The sequence below is a fragment of the Leptonotus elevatus genome, chromosome 16, assembly GCF_054856555.1.
Source record: "Leptonotus elevatus isolate MCC_2025b chromosome 16, RoL_Lele_1.0, whole genome shotgun sequence".
In the NCBI taxonomy this organism is placed as follows: domain Eukaryota; kingdom Metazoa; phylum Chordata; class Actinopteri; order Syngnathiformes; family Syngnathidae; genus Leptonotus; species Leptonotus elevatus.
The window spans coordinates 7,083,532-7,104,995 of NC_141254.1; the positions used below are offsets into that span (position 1 = coordinate 7,083,532).

Here is a 21,464-nt window from a genome sequence, read left to right on the forward strand (position 1 = left end):
ATTTCTTTAAAAAAAATAAAAATGCAATGACTCTCATTAGAATACAGAAGTCGCACTATACACAGTAGAGTTTTCAAAAAAAAATAATAATAATAAAAGACGGAGGCTTTATTCATAAAAAGTATATTTAAAATTGGAACGATTGTGCTCCCCCCCAACACCACCACCATAAACATGTGTTATTCTTTTAATGGCTGGAATCGAAGTTGCCGGTACATTTAGCCAAACCAGGGTAGTCCATATTTATTAACCACTGTATTCATCATTCAAATATTTATTTCACATCCCTTTCCCCTCCAATGTCAATATAGTAACTCTTGATCTATGCCAATAAATCGGTATGGATCTGATTAGAGGAGAGTGTGTATGTAGGTTATAGAGGGGGAAGGGATCATAATAATGCGGGCCGCATTGATTATAGCTAATAACGCTTTTGATGTGGACAATGCAGTTTCTCTTCCTGCCTCCATCGCACTAAAATTCCCCCCGGGCCTCTTAGAGGGAGAGTGGGTTTAAATGGATGCATCCGACACACGCAGAAGAAATTGCATGTGGCTGAGATGAGGAGTGAAACGGTTGAATAGTATGGGAGTTAAAGTAAAGGGTATTAACTCATTAAAAAAAAAAGGGGGGGGTTGATTTATCGTACAGAACTTAGGAAAAAAATCACCATTAGATTTACTTAATGCTAAGGATGGGCATGATCAGCTAATCAGTGCTAATTATGCTAACCAGTGAATTGATTGTTAACATTGTGGATTACATTTGTGCAGGATGACAAACTTAAGTGGGACAATGATGACGCTTTTCCACACTGCTGAGGCAAACTCCAAACCAAAAACAATTAAAGAATGCTAAGAAAACAACTTCTATTGATTTTCCTTTTCAAAAATAAGACCAATTTTATTCAAGAAGAGACTAAGGGCAAAGTGGAGGCTGTGGAACGTCAAAAGGGTAAGGTAAGGTTATGTTGGCATTGTCCATTTATTTTTATTTGTAGCTGCAGGTCCAAATATTACATAGCATCACGTCAACAACACATTAGCACCTAATGAATCCTCAGTGGAACAAAATTCACATTGTGCAGTTTGACCTTTTTTTGTGCCATCTCATAGCTGAAATTTGTTTGTAAGCAGTTGCTTTTTTTTTTTTAACCCCCTTCTTCCACTGTCATGCCTCATAATTAATTCACGAGGCCTACATACCGTCGAACGGCCTGCATAATCGATTGGGTCCAGGAACGTGTGAGCCAAGGGTGGGGAAGGATTACATTAAATGAAGCTCTATACGGAAGAGCTTCACTTTTACGTCGCTTTCTAATGTGCACATTAGAAGCCAGGCTTTTATTTGTAGGAGAACGTAGGGTGAAGTGACAAGCAGTCGATGGATCAGTCGATGGATCATGGGGCAGCCAACAAGCCCTACAGAGCTCCCATGACCTCATTCCACACTCCACTGCCTGACTCAGAGAGGAAATGGCGCCATCTGTTGTCTAAATCACAACAGTGCAAAACAACACACAGACACTGAAAGACAGTTATGTTCTGTTTAATCCCAAACACAACAGCGGACGTACGTATCCATCCAAAACAAATTACAGTGAAAACAGATAGTTCCAGATTCACAAAGTCTACAACCAGTTAATTTAGCCTAGCCTACAGTTAGCATTTAGCATCGTTTCCACCTTTGGAAAGCAGTCAAAAGTTTAGGTCTTTTATTGCTAATGAGTTAGCGTCCATGCTATACAGGCTGTAGATCAGCTTCCAGTGGACAAAAAGGGTTCACTACAAACACACAAAGAAATAAATTGACATCATATTGTGCTTTAAAAACCATCTTAAAACTCCATAACCATAAGCACGTCAATCCATGAACCTCTCCCCTTCATACCACCCTCAGATAAACATGATCACATACACGGACATCAAAGCAAAGCAAAGCTCCCCATTTCTCTAAACCGTCTCACAAATATATATATTTAAATATTTACAGCGACAAATTCACCGTGCTTTGTGGGGAAACATCAATGAGCTCCTGCAAAAGCCAGGCAGTGTTTGCTCATAATTGGTCAATGCAAAAAAATATTTTGGGAATTGTTGTATTAGTATAAAAATAAGACATCAGATGCTTGGAGAGGACAGGATAGGTGATCTCCACGTTGTTCTTGTTCCCTTATTCCTGTTGGGACAGAAGCAGTGTTTTCATTCTTAAGTGTATAGATAGAATTGCCTGCTGTAACAGTTTTTGGCCACCAAGAGGCGCCAGTTTGTTTAATAAACGTGAACTTGTTATCTCAGGTTCATATTTCACAAGTGGGCCTGTAATGTATCCCTAACCTATGACAGGTGGGATACCTTCAAGACACCCCCCCCACTACCCCCCCCCCCCCCGAAAGGTGGAAAACTTCAAAATAGCGAGTCCATATAAACATTTAGCATTTTGCTAATGCTATATTTCTCAAGTCCCATTCTGTTACGTACCCGTCTAATAATCTCCGGATCTTTCAATGACGATGGTCTTGTCTTCACTGACAGTGGGCGATGTCACCTGGTAGTCGTCACTCAGCAGGCCGAGGAGGGGGTACTGGTTCCTGTACCTGCAGTGACGTAAAAGACCAGAAATCACGCGGTTGGGTTTTTGGGACGAATGAATGGTCGAGTGTGATTTTTATTTTTATTTTTAATCATGTCACGCACCTTTTGGTGATGATAGTCTTGGTACTCTTGGAGCTGTCGTTTCTGTTTCTGTCCATCATCAGCTTTCGGATCTCCTAGAGGCAGATCAAGAATGTGACAATTAGTAGCCAGGACACTGAAGACGCGGTCAGTGGAAAACGTTAATCAGGACTTTTTTCTTTTCTTTTTTTTTTAAGGGATCCGTGATCCAACCGTTTACTGTCTGTTTTTCAAAGGCTAATCGTGTATCGCGTGTATCGTTTGTGACATTTAGGTTTGTAAACTACTATGATGACCAAGAGATTCCTACTAATGGTAACATTTTCTGGTGAAAGAAGAGAGTCTACTCTTTCTTTCGGCTGGTTTTGTTGAAAGGTGTGTGTTACTTCCTAAAAACGTTAGTTAGAGTGTATGTGCTGTTAAAGACCTCCTCCTGTCTGGTGATGGTGGTCTGCCGCTGCTCCAGCATGGCGAGCAACTCCGAGATCTTCAACTGGAGGGTCTTCTCCGATGCAGACGACGACCTCTCGGTGGTGATCTCTGTCTGGATCCTCGTAATCTGAGTCTGGAAAGAGAGAGAAGCACAGAAATGGGTGAGCAAAACCAGTATCGATGCAATGTACTGTACAGTGAACCGTTAGCCTGTCCATGGCGTTTTGCTATATGTGTTAGCATTAAGCTAGCAGCCTTTGGCCATATGAAATTATATGGTTTGGTTGAACAGTTTGCATCTTACATATACAATGTAAACAAATCAATATGAACTCATTCACTGCCATTGACGACTATAGATGTCAATTTTTTTTTTTAACTATTTCTATTAGTTTAACATTTTTTCCCACTTTTGTTAACAAGAGTATGAAAACCTAGATTTTTTTTATTGTACATTTAGAACAGATATAAAATTTGTGATTAATTGTGAGTTATAGTGAAGTCATGCGATTAATTATGATTTTAAAAAAAAAAACGCCTGACACCCCTCATTTTTAATAATATTTTCTTTCTTTTTTTTAAGAAAATAAAATAAAATAAAAAAATAAAAATAAATAAAAATAAAATCAACTTTTAAAAAAAAGAACGAAAGATTATTAAAAATTAGGGGCACTAATTAACTCACGATTAATCACAAATTTTATATCTGTTCTAAATGTACAATCATTTTTTCCCACTAGGTTTTCATACTCTTGTTAACAAAAGTGGGAAAAAAAAGCTAAACTAATAGAAAAAGTTCAAAAGAATTTTTGACGTCTATAGCCGTCAACGGCAGCCAATGCGTTAAATAGTGTGTCCCAGTGCTGGTCCATTCACCCGCAGCCGCTGGATCTCTCTGTCCTTCTCCTCTCTCATGGTCCCGAGCTGCTCGTTGAACTGCCGCGACAGCTCCTCGGTCTTGATGTGCAGCGTGCTGTTGGATTGGCCTAATTGCTGTAAAGACCAACATGTTCAAATACTTTGAGGCCAAAAAAAGAAGGTCTTCACTGAATACGGGCCAGGGGGCGGTTGGCTTACTTTCTGTCGGAGGATCTCGTTCTCTTTCTCCAGAGCTCTGATGCGTCCTTCCAGCTCTCGCATTCGGAAGTCGCGGCTAGAGTCGGTGTTGCGGGCGCTCATCAGCTGGCTCTCCAAGGAACGCTGGGAGGCGGCGGTTCCTTTCAGAGACACCTGGACGTACAAGATGGGTAGTTGGGGGATGAGACTTTTGCATAAGGGGTTACTAAAGATCATCGTTGACTATCATAGCGGTTCGGCAAGTCAGAATAGTTTGTAAGTAACTGCTACAGTATCAGCATCCCACCTCTATACCGTGTAGTAGAAACAAGGTAGGTCAGGATATACCGTTCCGCTTCGTGGAAACTAGGGGTGTCAAAATAAGTGCAGCCATTTTTAGTTATCTTAAAGTTCCTTTAACGCCGCAAATTTTTTTAACACGCGATTAATGACCGCCCCTTACTTGGAAAGCCTGTACTGGGGGAATTCTAGTCGCAATGCAGCAGACACGTCCATGTTAATTTTGTCCATTTAGCAGTAATACATTTAATCATAATGCATATATTTGTGGAGACTGGGGTCAAGTTGTATTTCACTTGAAAAATGTGCAGAATTTCACAAGTTCCTTCATGTTAAAGATTAGATAGCTCTTAATATGAAAAGAAGAATGCACTGAGCTGGCACCAATGTCTTACAAATGCAATTATGCTATCTAGTGGCAGAAAAATTATCTCAACACAAATCAATACCACACACGTTTTTTACAGTACTGTACATCTTTTTTACATTTTAACGAAATTCTATGAATTATTATTAGAGATAGACCGATATGGTATTTTCAGGGCCGATACCGATGCCAGTTATTATTAGTCAAGGAGGCCAATAACCGATATTTGAAGCCGATATTCATTTGCAGTAAAAATAAATAAATAAAATAAAACACAAATGCCAATCTTGACTTGTCTTAAAGCATGTTTATTAAACAATTAGAAGTTTATTTATTTGTATCTTAGACAATTGACATCCTTTTAAATTTCTAACAAAACGTTCAGGGAGCTTAAAAAGTTCAATGGAAACTCCAGCAAGTAAATACCAAAGCTCTCTGTAGTTTTCTACAGTAAACCTTTTTTCCCCCAAATTTAAAAATACCTGAAATCTTAAAACTTTCACACTTCTTCGTTTTAACGTCAAACAAAAACAAACGGTGCAAAAGATTCAGAAAATTGAAAATTGTAATAAACAGTTCCTAGAGATGAAATTGGTTTTCCATTTACCTTATATCGGCCGTCAGTTTTGAAAAAAGGCAGATACGATATTTATCAAAATGCCCAATATCGGCGCTGATAATCGGCCAGGCCGATTATTGGTCTATTCCTAATTATTATAAAAATTACTGTATCAATGACTAAAAGATGCAAATTTTTTTCTATTAGTTCCACTTTCTTTCCCACTTTTATGTAAACAAGAGTATGAAACTTAGGAGGACATTTTTTTTGTACAGTTTATTGTACATTTAGAACAGATATAAAACTTGCGATTAATCGTGAGTTAAATATCAATGTAATGTGATTAATTCCGATTAAAAAAATTAATCGCCTGACACCCCTTTTGCGGAAACACATTTTTAGAGGCTCTGGGTTTATTCTTACCTGAAGCTGTCTGTTGTTTTCGCGAACCTCTTCCAAAAGGCTGTCGTACTGGCGAGCCTGATCCACTTTGAAGGCCAGATCTCGCTCAAGCGCCTCCTTCTCGTTCTCCAGACGCTGAAACACCCACAGCATGTTTCAGTCAAACTCGGTGCCTCATATTCATGTTGCTGGTCTTACCCGCAGATCGTCGGACATGTGGAGGAGTTCCTCTCTCAGGCTGCTGAAGGTGGACAGCAGCAGACGCATGCTCTTATCCGCGGTCAGGCGAGTCTACTCGTGAGCAAACATACACAGTTGTTGCCATTTTGCTCGACGCTGACCTCAGCACGTGATTCTCAATAACTGACCTGGAGCAGGTAACGGATTTGCTGTTTGGTCAGTTCAGTGGCTCCTTTAGGGAGCATAGCCTCAACATCATCCACCTAAACACGCAAAATTATTACTGATATTATGTGTTCAGTCTAACAAAATGAAGGTTTTGATAATTTGATGTTAACACACCTGGTCAACACCGAGATCCACTTTCCTGCCGCGCAAAATGGAGAAAGCAAAGAAAAAGAAATTGCCTGATCAGAGATACAGCAACAAAAAACGGCAATCATCTCACACTGAAATAATTTGATGATGTCAGCGCTAACTTCCACTGTGACGTATAAAATTGTTGTTGGACAGCACAAAAAGGGGTGTGCCACAAAAAATCGATTCTCATAAGAATCACAATTCTCGTTTAGTACGATTCAGAATCCATTGTAAATGGCACAAAATCGATTTTATTTAAATTATTTTATACTGTCTTGCCTTTGTGTGTGCCTTTAGTTAGCGCGGTGTTCATGTTGTACCACTGAGGGGCAGTGTTAAGTTGTAGCCACATTAGAGAATAGAAGGAAAAAGTCACGATCAATTTATTCCATTAAAAGTTTTTTTTTTTTGCAGCATGGATCCGTTCTATTGAGGGATAAATGTGCCGCGAGTAGCGCGCTAATTAGCATTAGCGAGTTAGACTGGAGTAGATCATTACAATTCCTTGCACATCTATAGATTGAAGCAAAAATCATTGTCAATCAAATCGTTTTGAATCAAAACATTGTTCCTAATCGAAAATCGATTCTGAATCGAATCGCAGGCCCCAAAATCGGAATCGAATCGTGAGACATTCAAAGATTCCCACCCCTACAGCACAACAGTGCGGAGTAGATGGCATCAGGTGTCTGGATTTTCCATAATTCCTTTACGCTTCGAAACCATTTACGCTATGTGCAGAATTTTAGCCGTGCCATTTTTTGGGTAGGGATAAATATTTTCCTCCCCAATTCCGTGTCAGCGCTGTAACAAAACGGTGACACAGGACAAAGACGTAAACATTACATGCAGTGTGAAAGGGGCACAAGGAAGTCTTGGATGAGTAATGCACTCCACTTACTGTCCTCTGATCTTGGACACATGCTCGGAGATGCAGGAGTGGATGTCGCAGTTCTTCCTGTAGACGTCGGCCAGCAGTGCGGCAAAGTAGCGCGTGTCCATTTTGGTGGCCTCGCTCAGGTTGGTCTTCACCTCCGTCCGGGAGATCTTCTCGATGGCCGGCAGCGGCGTCTGCTGTATGACGTTGATGATCTCCGTCTCCTCCACTTCCACCGCCTCCTCGTCTTCCTCCTGGAAGCACAGCGTCGACTTTAGATGGAGCGCTATGCTCACGTGAAATGTCACAATAGAGGCGTTTGCTATGAAGCTACTCGAGATCACAATTCAGCGGCTTTTTTTTTTCTGGAACGCGCCTACCTGCACAGTAATCATTTCATTGTTTTATATTCGGTTTTTGACAGTTTTCACATTCCATCATGCATTTTTACAGGCGTCTGGTAGTGACGAAGGTCCCAGTCACACTTCACATAACCAGCCATGGAACTCCATAGTAGGGCCCAACCGATTAATTAATTAATCAGCCGATATTAGCTCTTTTCTATTTGGCAAAAATCTACAGATTTTTGGAGATTCCTTCTTTTTTTTATTATTACACATTAACTCATTCACTCCCAGCCATTTTCAGTGAAGCAACCCCCTTCGCTCACGGTTGTTTTACTGGATTTTAACTGATTTTGCAAGGCCCACAGAATATTGTGTTCTATTGCTATAAAAACATGGAACCTACCAAAAGAAAGATTAAAGTTTCTTCTTTCGTCAGGAAAAAAAAGTATATTTGTATCCGTTTCTGTTTTGCAGCAATTAGCATTAGAATATAGCTAAGTTTCATCATTATTCACAAATCTATTTAGAATTGTGAGTAATTGAGGGTTTTTTTTTCAACCTGGTTGATCTCTTTTGCTCTGCTGCCACCTGCTGGTCGTTTGTGTAATAACTACCATTTCTTCAACCGTTCTTTGCAGTTGAGAGGCAGCGTCAAAGCTTTCTGTAGGCTCTAGTATACAAAAAAAATAACATAAAAAAACTATTAATACCTCTTTGGGACACTTAAAACATTTAAAATAGAACGTATTTATACGTTTTGGGGGGGAAATTAATTAACACAATACAACATAAGACAAAAATATTGACGTCCATGCACCCTCCCCCTTCCTTTCTCTTTTGTTAAGTTAAATTACATAAAGCATTGTAGAATGGTCAAATGTTCTTTCTGTAATTCATATCTTTATTTATGTAAGCATTAAGGCACCAAAAAAAGAAATGATTTTATTCCTTACACTTTTTTTTTTATTGATCGGCCAATTAACTCATTCATTGCCATTGACGGTTATAAACGTAAAAAAAATCCTTTTAATTTTTCTATTAGTTTAACGTTTTTTTCTACTTTTGTTAACAAGGGTATGAAAACCTAGATTTTTTTTATTGCACATTTCGAACAGATGTGTGGTTAATCGTGATTTAACTATTGAAGTCATGCGAATAATTACGATTAAAAAAAAAATTTGCGTGACGCTCCTAATTTTTAATAATCATCTCGTCAGGCGATTACAATTTTTAATTGTAATTAATCGCATGACTTCACTAGTTAAATCACGATTAATCACAAATTTTACATCTGTTCTAAATGTACAATAAAGATTTTGTTTCCTAGGTTTTTATACTCTTGTTAACAAAAGTGGGGATTTTTTTTTTAAACTCATAGAAATAGTTCAAATGAATTTTTGACGATTATAGCCGTCAATGGCAGTGAATGAGTTAAGTAGTCATCTGAATTTTATTCTGCCAAATATCAGCAGCATCTGCCACCAAAAATCTATATGGTTGGAACTACTTCATACCTTGGGCATTATCGCCATCTCGAGGAATTCGCAGCACTTTTCAGTGATGTAGTTGCAAAAAAACATTTGTTATACATTTTATGAAATTTTAAGATATTGTGTTGAAATAAGATGTAGTTAAAAGTGTTTTCAATAAGTTTAAGTTTATTGGCAGCGGTAACATTTTTAGAGCCCCCACACACCCACCACCATGTTTTTCTTATCTTTAGCCGCACAGACCTATTCAATGTTGTATAACCTGTTATCTGCAGTCATGCCATGCAAGTGCACGCAACTTAATTCTGTAAACATCCACCTGCCACTCTCTCTTTTATGAGCTGACACATGTGAAAGTTTTGCATATCTGTGTTGTCGTTCAAACCCAAAGACCAGTTTGTCAGATTCACTCCATCTGTAATGTATGAAATCGGTGTTATTTATTCTTTCCGTTTTCCGTTTTGTTATTTGTTTTTTATATCCAACATAAAAATCTTTCTTTAAAAAAAAAAAAAGATTATTAAAAATTAGGGGCATCAGGTGATTAAAATTTGTAATCATAATTAATCGCATGACTTCACTAGTTAACTCACGATTAATCACAAATTTTATATCTGTTCTAAATGTAAAAAAAAAAATCCAGGCTTTCATACTCTTGTTAACAAAAATGTAAAAAATAAAAATAAAAGCTAAACTAATAGAAATAGTTTAAATTAATTTTTGACGTCTATTGCTGTCAATGGCAGTGAATGAGTTAATTTTGACCACAGATGATCATTAGGCTGACAGCGGATGGTTACGTTTAAGGTAGCACAGGTTGTGTTTGAGCAATAAGCATTAAAGTAATGATTTAATCATTGTTTGCGTATGACATTCAGAATATTTGTTAATGTCAAACTATCGAGGTCATTTTTTTCCCCATTTTAAATTATGCAATTAACTGATTAGAAAAAGGGGTGGATGAACGTGTACAGTGGATCAAAAAATGTTGAAGACGTCCTCATAACATTAAACGTCGAAAGAATTAACACATTACAGGTGCTCTTTAAATTTGGCACGGAATAAATGTTGATTAAAAAAAAGTATTTTTAAATAAGCGCTTAATCGTGATTAATTACAAGTCTAAGATGTGATTAATCTGATTAAAAAACTTAATTGTTTGACAGCTCTAGTGATTTTATAAGGTCAAATGTAAAAAAAGAAAAAAGAAAAGAAAAAATGTTTTTAGGTGGTCCCAGTTGATTATTTAACCGACTTTGGGACATGTCGCGATACTTTACCCCATACTGAAATGTACACTTCTCACACGGGGCGACGGGCGTTGATGTCATTGTTTCATAAATACCTGAGACTACCCAGAGTTGCTCCGCCAGATTCCACAAGGAAGACACAGAAAGTGGCATGACAGTGACAAAAAAAACCTTCATAGTGTTACATTCGGCTTGTTAAAAAAATGAATGTGAGAGCAATTTTACAGGCCACTTGTAGAACTCATATGAGTAATAGTAGAACATTATTATTTTTTGCAATAAAATGTGACTACTAGTAGCCTATTTCGCATTTGGCATGCCCTGGCTTTAATGAAAGCATTCCGAGATAAGGCCCCTAACGCTTCTGTCAATTAAAGTGAAAACCTGCGTGAGGGATCACATGGGTGTGTCGCCGCATGCCAGTCATTCCTGCACAGAAAGCGAGCGAAGGCGGCCCAAAAACCGGTCGGCGACTGCCGACTGTTCTCATGTTGACAGTTAGACGAGGACGCTTGAAATCGTTGCTTCAAATTGCAGTGACGCCTTGCTTAAGCTTGAAACTCAATTTACTCGTATGAAATGAAGTGAAATGTCATTAGTCCGCTCCCAAAAAAAATTCTGTTATGTGGTTTTAACTCATTCACTGCCATTGACGGCTATAGACGTCAAAAAATCATTTGAACTATTTCTATTAGTTTAACTTTTTTTCCCCACTTTTGTTAACAAAAGTATGAAAACATAGAAAATAACTTTTTTTGTTTGTATTAGAACAGATATCAAATGTGTGATTAATCGTGAGTAAACTAGTGAAGTCGCTCCTAATTTGTAATAATCTTTCCTTAAAAAAAAAACTATTATTAAAAATTAAAAATAAATAAATGTGTTTTTTTATAAAAAAAAGAAAAAGAAAAAGATTATTAAAACTTAGGGGCATCAGGCGATTAACATTTTAAATTGTAATTAATCGCATGACTTCACTAGTTAACTCATGATTAATCACACATTTTATATCTGCTCTAAATGTACAAAAAAAATCTAGGTTTTCATACTCTTGGAGAAAACATTTTAAACTCATACAAATAGTTCAAATGAATTTTTGACGTCTATAGCTGTCAATGACAGTGAATGAGTTCATAAAGACAAAGAGCACTCTATTAGAAATTCTAAAACATAAATAAAAGACAATGTAAAGTGAGAAATTGGTTGAGATACAACTGTAGTTGCATTATCCTGGATTCAAACCGCAACAAAACAAATTGCAGTACAACTCGATGATGATGCAAATTTCTGACACTAAAAATACTCCACATTGTTTTAATATGTGTAGTTGGAATACATTTAAGCCTCCATCAGGTCACACTCGGAAAATGTTGGTAGTGTTGATTGTCACACAATGCAAAAAAGTGCTCGGTTGGCTCTGCAATATCCATGTAAGCAGCAGATGTCAAATTCCAAAGACAAGCTTGAGCTCATGCTGGACATTAGACGAGGAAAAAACTGGCAAGTGCATTTCTGCTGCCGGGGCTGTTTATTAATGCAACTGCATATGATGAGGGAGTTGTCGATATTGGGGAATGTTTTTAGTCGGACAAACATTACAAGGTATTAAGGCAACTCAAGATTAAAACAGCATAAAATTGACTATCAAGCAGGAATATAAACAGATTAGAAGAGTTGTTATTTTGTCCAACGGAAGCAGTTTTTTTCCCTTCAGTTTTTTTTTTTGTTTCCTCCCCAAAAAAATTGCTTACCTGCAAGAATAGTTCCAAACGAGTAGTAAAAGAGTAATACACTTATAAGTTTTCATTTTTAGGAAAAACTTTTGAACCATGTGAGAATAATTACTAATAGTACTTACTACTACCTCTTTTCTTTATCTGATGTTTTTTTTTTTGCTTCTATTTATCTTTGGACACTATTTGAGGAAATACTGACTAAAATAAAACACAGACTCACAAAAAGAGGCAGTGAGTGTGGTAAACCGACCCTTTCTCAACAACAAGATCTTAGGTTACACTCTGAGAGCCGCTGTGTCACACACTGACCTACATCACCATCGATGCACACACACGAGCGTACAACGTACAGTACTTAATACTCTGCCTTTTAGTTTGATGCTTTCATAGCTGCTTGATCTTTTAATGTTTCATGCTTTAAAAAAAAAAATCTAGCTATTTCCTCGTCTGTGTAGACCAAGTCGGGGATGAGCAGGAGCCAGCAAAACGTTGCTTATCATCTTCCGATAACACCGCTGTCAACGCTGCCGTGGAAAGTTTCCATCCTTGCGGCGTCTGCCAGCAGCCACTTTTAGTTGACTGCCAGCTAACGCCTCTCACTCAAGCTGCTATTTCACTAAATCGCATTAAAGCTAAAGCTAGCAAGCTAACTAGCAGAGGGTTGTTGAAGTAGAAGTCAACCTTAAACATTTCTTGACAATAATATGTTATTTGAGACCTCCCCAGTCTAACCATGACATTCTAATTAATAATACATTTGTGGAATATGAGTTATTACAAAAGCGTATTGCATTCACTTGGGGAAAAAAAGTCCTGTTTTTCTTACTAATTTTTTGGGGGAGCTTTGTTTTTTGTAGTATATTTTTCCCTGTTTTTTTAAGTATTTTTTTTTCTGTTAAAAAAAATCTCTATTTTCTGAATATTTTTTTTCCACTTTTTCTGAGTATTTTTTTTTCCTGTTTTATGAAATAATTATTTTTCTGTTTTTCTGAATATTTTTTTAAAAGGGTTTTCCCTCAAAGATTAGAGAAACAACCACAATACAGTACACACATTCATTCCTTCATTGAGAGCCAGTAAGTAAACATGCTCTGTTTTTCGGGAATATTTTTTTTCAGTTTTTTTGAATAATTGTTTTCAGATTTTTAAAATAATTTCCCCCCGTTTTTCTGAGTATAATTTCCTCCTGTTTTTCTGAAAAAAAAAATTCAGCCTGTTTTTCTGAAAATTTTTTGACAGAAAAAAAAAATTCAGTAAAACTATAAATACTAAAAAAAACAAAGCTCCCCCCAAAAAATTATCTGAAAAACAGGAGTTGTTTTTTTTCCCCAAGTGAATGCAATACGCTTCCGTAAGTTATGAAGCAAAATCCAACCGTTTTTATCCATTTTAGGGGGCGGCCATTTTGCCACTTGCTGTCGACTGAAGATTACATCAATATTGCTCAGGCAACGATCAATCACAGCTCAGCTGTTTTGTGAAGCTCTGTGATTGGGTGGATTTAGCTGCTTAACTCGTATTCCACTCATGCAATATTAACCAGAATACCATATTTAGACTAGTGGGGCTGCATATAACATAATATAGTTTAAAAAAAAGAAAATTGGGTGGACTTCCCCTTTAACTCATTCACTGCCATTGACACCTATTCATTTTAACTATTTCTATTAGTTTAACATTTTTTTCCCACTTTTGTTAACAAGAGTATGAAAACCTAGAATTTTTTTATTGCACATTTAGATCATATATAAAATGTGTTATTGATCATGAGTTAACTAGTGAAGTCATGCGATGAATTACAATAAAAAAATGTAATCACCTGACACCCCAAATTTTTAATAATCTTTTCTTCTTTCTTTTTTTTGCGTAAGTTAAATTAGTAAAGTCATGCAATTAATTACGATTAAAACAATTTAATCACCTGACGCACCTAATTTTTTAATATTTTTTTTCTTAAAAAAAAAATATTTAAAAAAGAAAAGATTATTAAAAAATTAGGGCCGTCGGGTGATTCAAATGTGTCATCGTAATTAATCGCCTGAATTCACTAGTTAACTCAGGATTTTTTTTATCTGTTCTAAATATACAATAAAAAAATTCTAGGTTTTCATACTCTTGTTAACAAAAGTGGAAAAAAAATGAAACTAATAGAATGTTTTTTTTACGTCTATAGCCGTCAATGGCAGTGAATGAGTTAAAAAAGTTTTGGGAAAGTCATTTGAGCATCTAGTCAAGAACCATGACATCCATTTTCAAGTCGTCTTAGTAGGCCAAGTAGTGGGTAAAACATCTGTTGCACCCTAATTGTTCTTGTGTACTTAATTGCCTTATACGCAAATTGATTTCTGCCATAATAGGTAAGAACTAAGTGAGCAAGCGGTGACCATTTGCACATGGACATCAACGAGACGCCAAAATTTCACTCACATGAGACAACAACACGCCTACGATATCAATGTTTTGATTAAGTGTTAGTCATTTTCACGGAAAAGCCTCTCAGGTCTTTCCAAGAAAAAGTCCAAGTCAATAAGTAGTAAGCGCAGCGCCTATACTGTAAATCACATTAGCTGTGGCCACGCCTATCTTATACGTGACGGTGCAAGTAGACATTCCACGGAATGTACCCACCCACAGCAAAAACGTGTGGGAAGTGGCTCCAGACACGCCTTTGTACACACACATTCACACCCTTGAATGCTTCGTCACACACACTTTGATTGATCATGTGCTTTTTCAGTTGATGGGTGTCTGTGCATGCACACAGACTCGCACACTCCCCCTACTTTTTTCCGCCTTCTTTTTCCTGTCAAGGCCAAACGTAAGACACTTTCCATCAAATTTAACACCCCCCTTTATTATGTGACCGTAAAGTTCAGAGAGCAGAAATGTGCAGGTGTATCTAATAAAGTGTCCGTTGAGTCTTCCGTACAAGCTTCAACAAAGTGCGGTTCACAGACAGGCTATTTGAAGACACTATAGTTCACGCCGTATTTCTTCAAATGGTGGCCTCAGCTCTAATAAATGAATTGTCTGCTTGAATAAATAAATCCTCCAAGCAAATAGCCTTTATAGCTTTTTAAAATCGTTTTTAAAATAAAGCTAAACAACACATGGCATGTAAAGCTGAGGTGCCTCAGTCAGAAAATGTTACCAATTTTGTGATATGTTTGATTTACTATATCAGATTTATAGTTTCTAAAGTATTTTTACATCCGTTTTAGATCACAATGCTGTGTAAGCTCTGTCACAAAATTTTGCACAAATATTTTTGATGTACAACAAAAATAGAAATATTTAGTGAAGTATTTTGATTGGGATTTTAGATGAAAAACAACCACTTATGTCAATATTTAATTAAATACCAGTCAAATGTAAGTACTTTAGTTTTATTTTGCTTTGTTTTACTCTGTTGTCTGCAGCTAGGTTCAAATGTAATATTAAAATACAGCCGAATACAGTCCACCCCCGATTCACGGCGTATAGGGACCAGGCCGGTCCGCAAGTAGTGAAAACCTGAAAATAATTGCATTAAACAATATATATAAAAAAATGTATGTTAAATTGAAAAACATGTTTTTTTTAAATATGCAAATAGGTAACTGTGTGCTGAACTGTAAGTATTAATCAGTATCAGCAAAGTATTTAAGCAATTTCAGTCATTTGAAGCACCCTCGGGAACCCTGAACAGACTGTGAGCAAAAAATATTGAACAAATTGTTTAAATATAAGTCAAGAAGCTACAGATTAGCTTCTTTATTTAACTCATTCACTGCCATAAATCCATTTAAAAAAAAAAAAAAGTTTTTTAATTCAGGGCATCAGGTGATTAAAATTTGTAATCGTAATTAATCGCATGACTTCACTAGTTAACTCATGATTATATCACAAACTTTATATCTGTTCTAAATGTGCAATTAAAAAAAAATCTAGGTTTACATACTCTTAACAAAAGTGGAAAAAAATGTTAAACTAATAGAAATAGTTCAAATGAATTTTTGACGTTTATAGCCGTCAATGGCGGTGAATGAGTTAATGGTTAGAACCAGCATCCTCATCTAAATCAATGCAGGTACACTTTACAGTCTGAAATAATGATTTCTGGCACAAAGTAATAACTCGTCAGTTTTGCAGAAGTAATTCCACTTGAAATTCAACTCCTGCTGCAACCTGTTGTGACAAGTTTAACCTCCAATGCTGAGGGAGAATGCAATGTTTCCTTAAATGTGTTTAATTTCTCAGACTACTAAACACAAAGTAAAGCAAACAAAGGCCAAAGGCTTTCATCGGCAAAGGACACATATTTGTGTGCCTGCCAAATGGACGGCTGCTTCCCGGAGATTTTCCACCATTACGAGCGGCTTTCGTGGCGGGTGGGGAAGCTAAAACTGGTGTGTTTGTGTGTGCCTTGCCTCCTCCTCCTCCTCTTCCTCCTCCAAACTGGGCTCGGGGGTCTTGGCGGGACTGGAGACCAGGCTGAACCCTGAGGACGAGTTCCTGCTCACGCTCTGAGACAAGAGGAAGAAAGAGCCGTGTTCATAGAAAGCCGTGGCTGCCGGTGTCCTTTAACCCGGCCCGCCACCCAACCCGAATAATGCTTCTTTGTACTCCTGTTTGAGGAACATGCGGAAAGTCAGTCTGGTGTATTTGGTTGGATCGGCCCGCTTTTGTTCAATTTACCAATTGGAACCGTGTTCACTGGTGGACCATCAGGTACATAATAAACTGCTATCAAAGTTAAGACTTTTGTCTCAACTAAGGCTGACATATGCACAAGCTAGGGAAAAAACGCACGAAAGTCACCAAACGAGATTTTGCAAGTCGGATGGACATCGTTTTTGTTTTTCAATGACGTAATCGACCGTCGTTTAAAAGCGTTTTCAATAAGCAGTCGAAACAACACGATTTTAAGTTCTCAGTTCAAAATGTTCTCGTTTCAAAATCGACAGGTTTTTATTTTGATAGATTTGTGGTTAAAAACGTGATCTCGTGCCACGTGCATTGGTGAAACGCATGTTAGCATGTTACATCACGGCGCAAGTGTACTTTTTTTCTGGCCCGTGTGTGTATAATAAGAAGTCATATTAAAACTTACTTTCATGCAATTTTTTTAAAGCAATAAGGGTTCAAGAAACCATCCTTGTGGTGTGGCATTGCCTTATGGTTGATTTTTTGTTTTAGATATTGTTTTGGTATTTTCATTTTTTTTGTTCTTTTTTTAGACACGGAACCCCTTATCTTGAATTTGGTAAGAAAATAGCTTGCTGCTGACATCCACAAGTTGTTAGATAATGAGTCTTCGAGCACAGAATGGTAGCGCAACAAGAAGCTCAGACTGTTACTGGCCTAAAATGCCTTCAAATATATATATTTTTTTATATACCTTTTACTATGGTTCTACTTGCACAATCGCTTTACAACCCCACCTGGCAGGTTGGAGTCAATAATGTCAGATACAGTATCTGCACTATGCAACTTTCGAGTGTTGTTGTATGAGTGACTTACATTCTGTTTGTGAAGCTCAACACCTTAATAAAAAACACACACACACACACAATAGGAACTTGTCTTTCCAGAAAATTACTATAACGACATTGCTGACAACCGTCTTTAATTTTAAAAAAATAAAATAAAAAGTTCCTGCTGGCCAATGTCTAAATGTTTCCTTTAATGGGGTTAATTTTTTGGGGTATATCCCCCCGCCAAATTTTGTTTTGAATGGAAATCATGTCAAGTAAATTTCTCTGCAATTTAATTTAATTGTTTGTCTTTTTCTTGGCTAACATGCTATTTAGGTTAGCTTTTACAACTGCACAGACGATGGTTAAACTAAACATTTTAACATTCCAAACAGTAAAACGTGAATTTAAATAAATAGCAAGTCAAATGATAATAATATAAAAGTGAAACTAGTCTACTCATGCTGGCAGACTATATATTTTTTGTGGCAATAATAATAATTTAGATATAGAGTATTAATTAAAAATCATTGTTTGCATATCTTAAATTGAATTAATTGTTTTCAGGGTCAAATTGTGGCCATCTTAAAACCTTGAACTCTTGAGGTAATGCTTGGATGACACTTTAGTAACTAAAACAAAAACAGCCCATGGTCATTTCCATTCTACCTTATAGCTATATGCTATTTAGGTTAGCAACTTCTTTCTGTCTGAATATTTTCAAAAAAAAAGTTTTAACTTGTTTGTGCATTTTTTGTTCGGTATTGTTTTAGTATGTACAGTATGTGTATTTAACCAGACCTGTCCGTCAGAGAACTAATGTATTTTACATAAGCTTAGCACGCCACCTCATTTGACCTATGACCACCAAGTGAAAGAAGGCGTTGTTATCTTCTTTAACTCAATTTCAGGGTGTGCCACCTTGGCAGTCGGGTGGGCGGGGTGTGGCGCTCACTCGCTTTCTGACAATTCCGACTGGAGTTACTCAAACAGGAGAACAAATGAGCGGGGTTGGAAGTGAAAGTGGCCCCAGAGGAAATACCCTTGGTGTAAAAAAAAGGGGAAAAAAAGTTAAAGAACGGTAGAGTCCAACCAAAGCAGAGGAAGTGGAAGTATTATTTTTGAAGGAGGTTAGTTAAGTCACTCTGAGAGCATGCGCAGGACCTTTAAAGTACAGTATCATAAGAAGACTGTATCCTGGTGAAGATTCATCCCCAAAACTCACTAAGTAGTACCCTTGGAAACACGTGTACCATAACTAGACATATAACAACAAACGTGTCAAGGACCCATACAGGAAAGTGAACAGGAAGTCCACCATTTTGTTTTAGCAGCCACTTTGGGATGAATTCCAGGGCTCAAAAATTTGAAAAAATTCACTGATCGATGTGAAATGGGGTAGTTGTTTATCTTGATGGGACGTATGAACAAATATCAAGAACCAATGCCACAAATCGAACAGAAAGTTGACCATCTTGGTTTAAAACAGTTATTTTGAGGATAATTCCAGGACTTTGAACAATCAACCGCCAATATCAGTTTAAGCCATCGATGCGATATTGGTAAACACGAAAAAGTCTCAAGCACCCAAATTGAACAGGAAGTCGGCCATTTTGGTTTGGAGCTGTGAGCCGTCATTACCCCGTGCTTGTACTTTGATCCACTCCCACTTGAGAATTTGCCCAAATGAACCCCAATCGGAAGCAGGTATCCTAGACAGATGGCTTTATTTGTTTAATTCCAATACTAATTCCATTCACTGGATGGGGTGAAAAAGATACATCAGCGCGAGTGACAAGTCACTCATATCCATCATGATGACAAATGATTGCTCATGATAGGCCGCGAGAAGTCGGGGCAGCGTGTTAAGATACGGTCAGATGACGCCACATGCACATGCAAACATTGTTGCATCATGCATCCCGCCCAAAAATACACACAAACAAAAGCCTTGAACCGTCTTCTTTTCCAAGCATGCAAAGGAGGAGCTGGAATATGATGATACAGCCAAATACTTCAATGCAAATGACACAGTATGCTTTCAAAATTATGATACATGCAGCTCATCATGCACACACCCACACTCAGCATTGCTAAATTAAGACACTTCATCGCATGTGGTTGATTTATGCAATAGTGGAACTTCCATAATGGGAATTCCAAAAGACAATTTCACACTAACGGCAAATAATGTAGTATCTTATGTGTAATAATGTACTTAACATGGAAAGCCTTTTGGCCATTTATGCCCTACCTTTAGGCTTAAGAACCATGTCCTAGTAATACTAGTAACAAGTTGACAACTGTGTCTCACTATCATTTTTTTTTCAATCCTGTATGACATTACTATTGAGACAAAACTACACTGGATGACATTCGGCGCTACTAGTATAATTTTTAGGTCACTAGTAGTTGTCGTGCACAGTTGTGCCTCACTATTAATATGTAGTCCAACCAGTATGGCAGTTGTAGGACAAAGACTGCACTAGTATGCGGACATTAAACTGACTGTCAGGACATGGACTATCATTGTAAATATGTTCCTTGTTAACAGTCTACAGATCAACAACTTGTTTCAAGAAGTTGGCAGTAGTGAAGTATTTAAGTGTTGGGTTCACGGACCGCGCGAGAGTCAACAGTGGACCTCACCATGTTCTGCTGGTACAGGAGCTCGGAGTCCATGCTGCTGACGCTCATGCGGGGGACGCCCTGCAGGTAGACGGGCGACATCATCTGCTGCATGACGTTCGGCTGCTGCACCAGCACGTAGGACTGCTGCTGCACGGTCGGCTGCATCTGCATGGTCGACTGCATCGGCACCAGGTAGCGCAGCGTGTTGTAGTTGCCGCCGTTGACGGCGTACTGGAGCGGGGAGGCCGAACGGGCCGTCGTCGCAGTCAGCATCGCGCCGCCGCTCACCGGCTCGGGCGAGGCCACGTTCACGGTCCGGTAGGTGGAGATCTGCTCAGGCGAGGCCACGTTCACGGTCCGGTAGGTGGAGATCTGCTCAGGCGAGGCCACGTTCAAGGTCCGGTAGGTAGAGGTGGTCGTAGTGGTATTCTGGTTCTGGATGGACATTGTTGTACAGATGCGGGCAAAAAAAGTTTTGAAGGAAACAGAAGTTGTGAAAATGTTTCAAGCAAGCTGGTTCCTGGTGTTTTTTGGCCCCCTGGAGAGGAGACGTGAGTCCTCTGATGTTACTTCCTCCTCTGCAGGCAGCACTCCAGAGGAAAGTCCGGTTAGTGGAGTCGCTCCCGGGGGTGGGGTGGAGAAGCCAACGACGTGCTGGGGAGGGAGGTGCTTTGTCGCGGCATGCAAATGTCGACTCTGCTTCTGTGGAAGTGGGTGGAACAGAGAGAAAGTTTCACCACGTTGTTGACTTATGGCAAGCTGTACGAGTTTGGTCGATATTCAGGTTGTTACTTTGGAAGTTACTTAGCTACCCTTAACATTATAAAAAAAAACATACTGTACTATAATGGGTGGATCAACTAGTGCGCCGTTTTGTCTCAACGACTATTCGAAAGTTGTTCCACTAATGTGCACAAATGTCATACAAAACGTTACTAGTGAGACAGTCGTTCTAGTGCGCTGAACTTACTAGTAAGGGCAAAGAGTGTACCTATTATTACAAGGAGTTTCAGATGGATATCAAGAATATGATAGTCAAACACTTTTCACGCTGTTTACTAGGCAATAAGTCATAAATCTTGTTCGCTGGTCGGTGGTCGCCATGGAAACGTTCACCGCTCGGCTCATGAATGTAACAATAGGAGATGTATTACGTCATTCTGTGCTACTGCTTAGTCGACCACTAGATGTAGCCAAAGAGCCACTAATGTTCAGACGTACCTTACGCGCACTTAAAAATAGAAAGTTTTTGGACGTGGTTGCGACCTTACGATGTATTGGCGTTAGAGTCTGTAAACAAAGCAAACTAAAACAAAATTAAAGAACGTCAAATTTGGTTTAGCTGC

At 38.1% G+C, this 21,464-nt stretch overlaps 1 protein-coding gene across 2 annotated transcripts; it reads right to left on the bottom strand.

Annotated features, from left to right (window-relative positions):
• Nucleotides 1-1,532: 1,532 nt before the first annotated feature.
• pof1b (POF1B actin binding protein) lies at nt 1,533-20,750 on the bottom strand. 2 transcript variants are annotated; one of them, XM_086098089.1, is made up of 13 exons: nt 20,137-20,750; nt 16,441-16,536; nt 7,233-7,462; nt 6,314-6,338; nt 6,160-6,234; nt 5,990-6,082; nt 5,813-5,926; nt 4,185-4,337; nt 3,984-4,100; nt 3,103-3,240; nt 2,697-2,770; nt 2,481-2,596; nt 1,533-2,178 (listed from the first exon to the last, which is right to left on the bottom strand). In XM_086098089.1, exons 1-12 carry the CDS (start codon nt 20,563-20,565, stop codon nt 2,485-2,487), a joined length of 1,656 nt encoding a protein of 551 aa, XP_085954215.1. In that variant the 5' UTR covers nt 20,566-20,750; the 3' UTR covers nt 1,533-2,178; nt 2,481-2,484. The 2 variants fall into 2 exon arrangements, with proteins under 2 accessions (XP_085954215.1, XP_085954216.1); XM_086098090.1 differs by lacking the exon at nt 16,441-16,536 and having other exon boundaries at nt 20,137-20,745.
• Nucleotides 20,751-21,464: the final 714 nt, after the last annotated feature.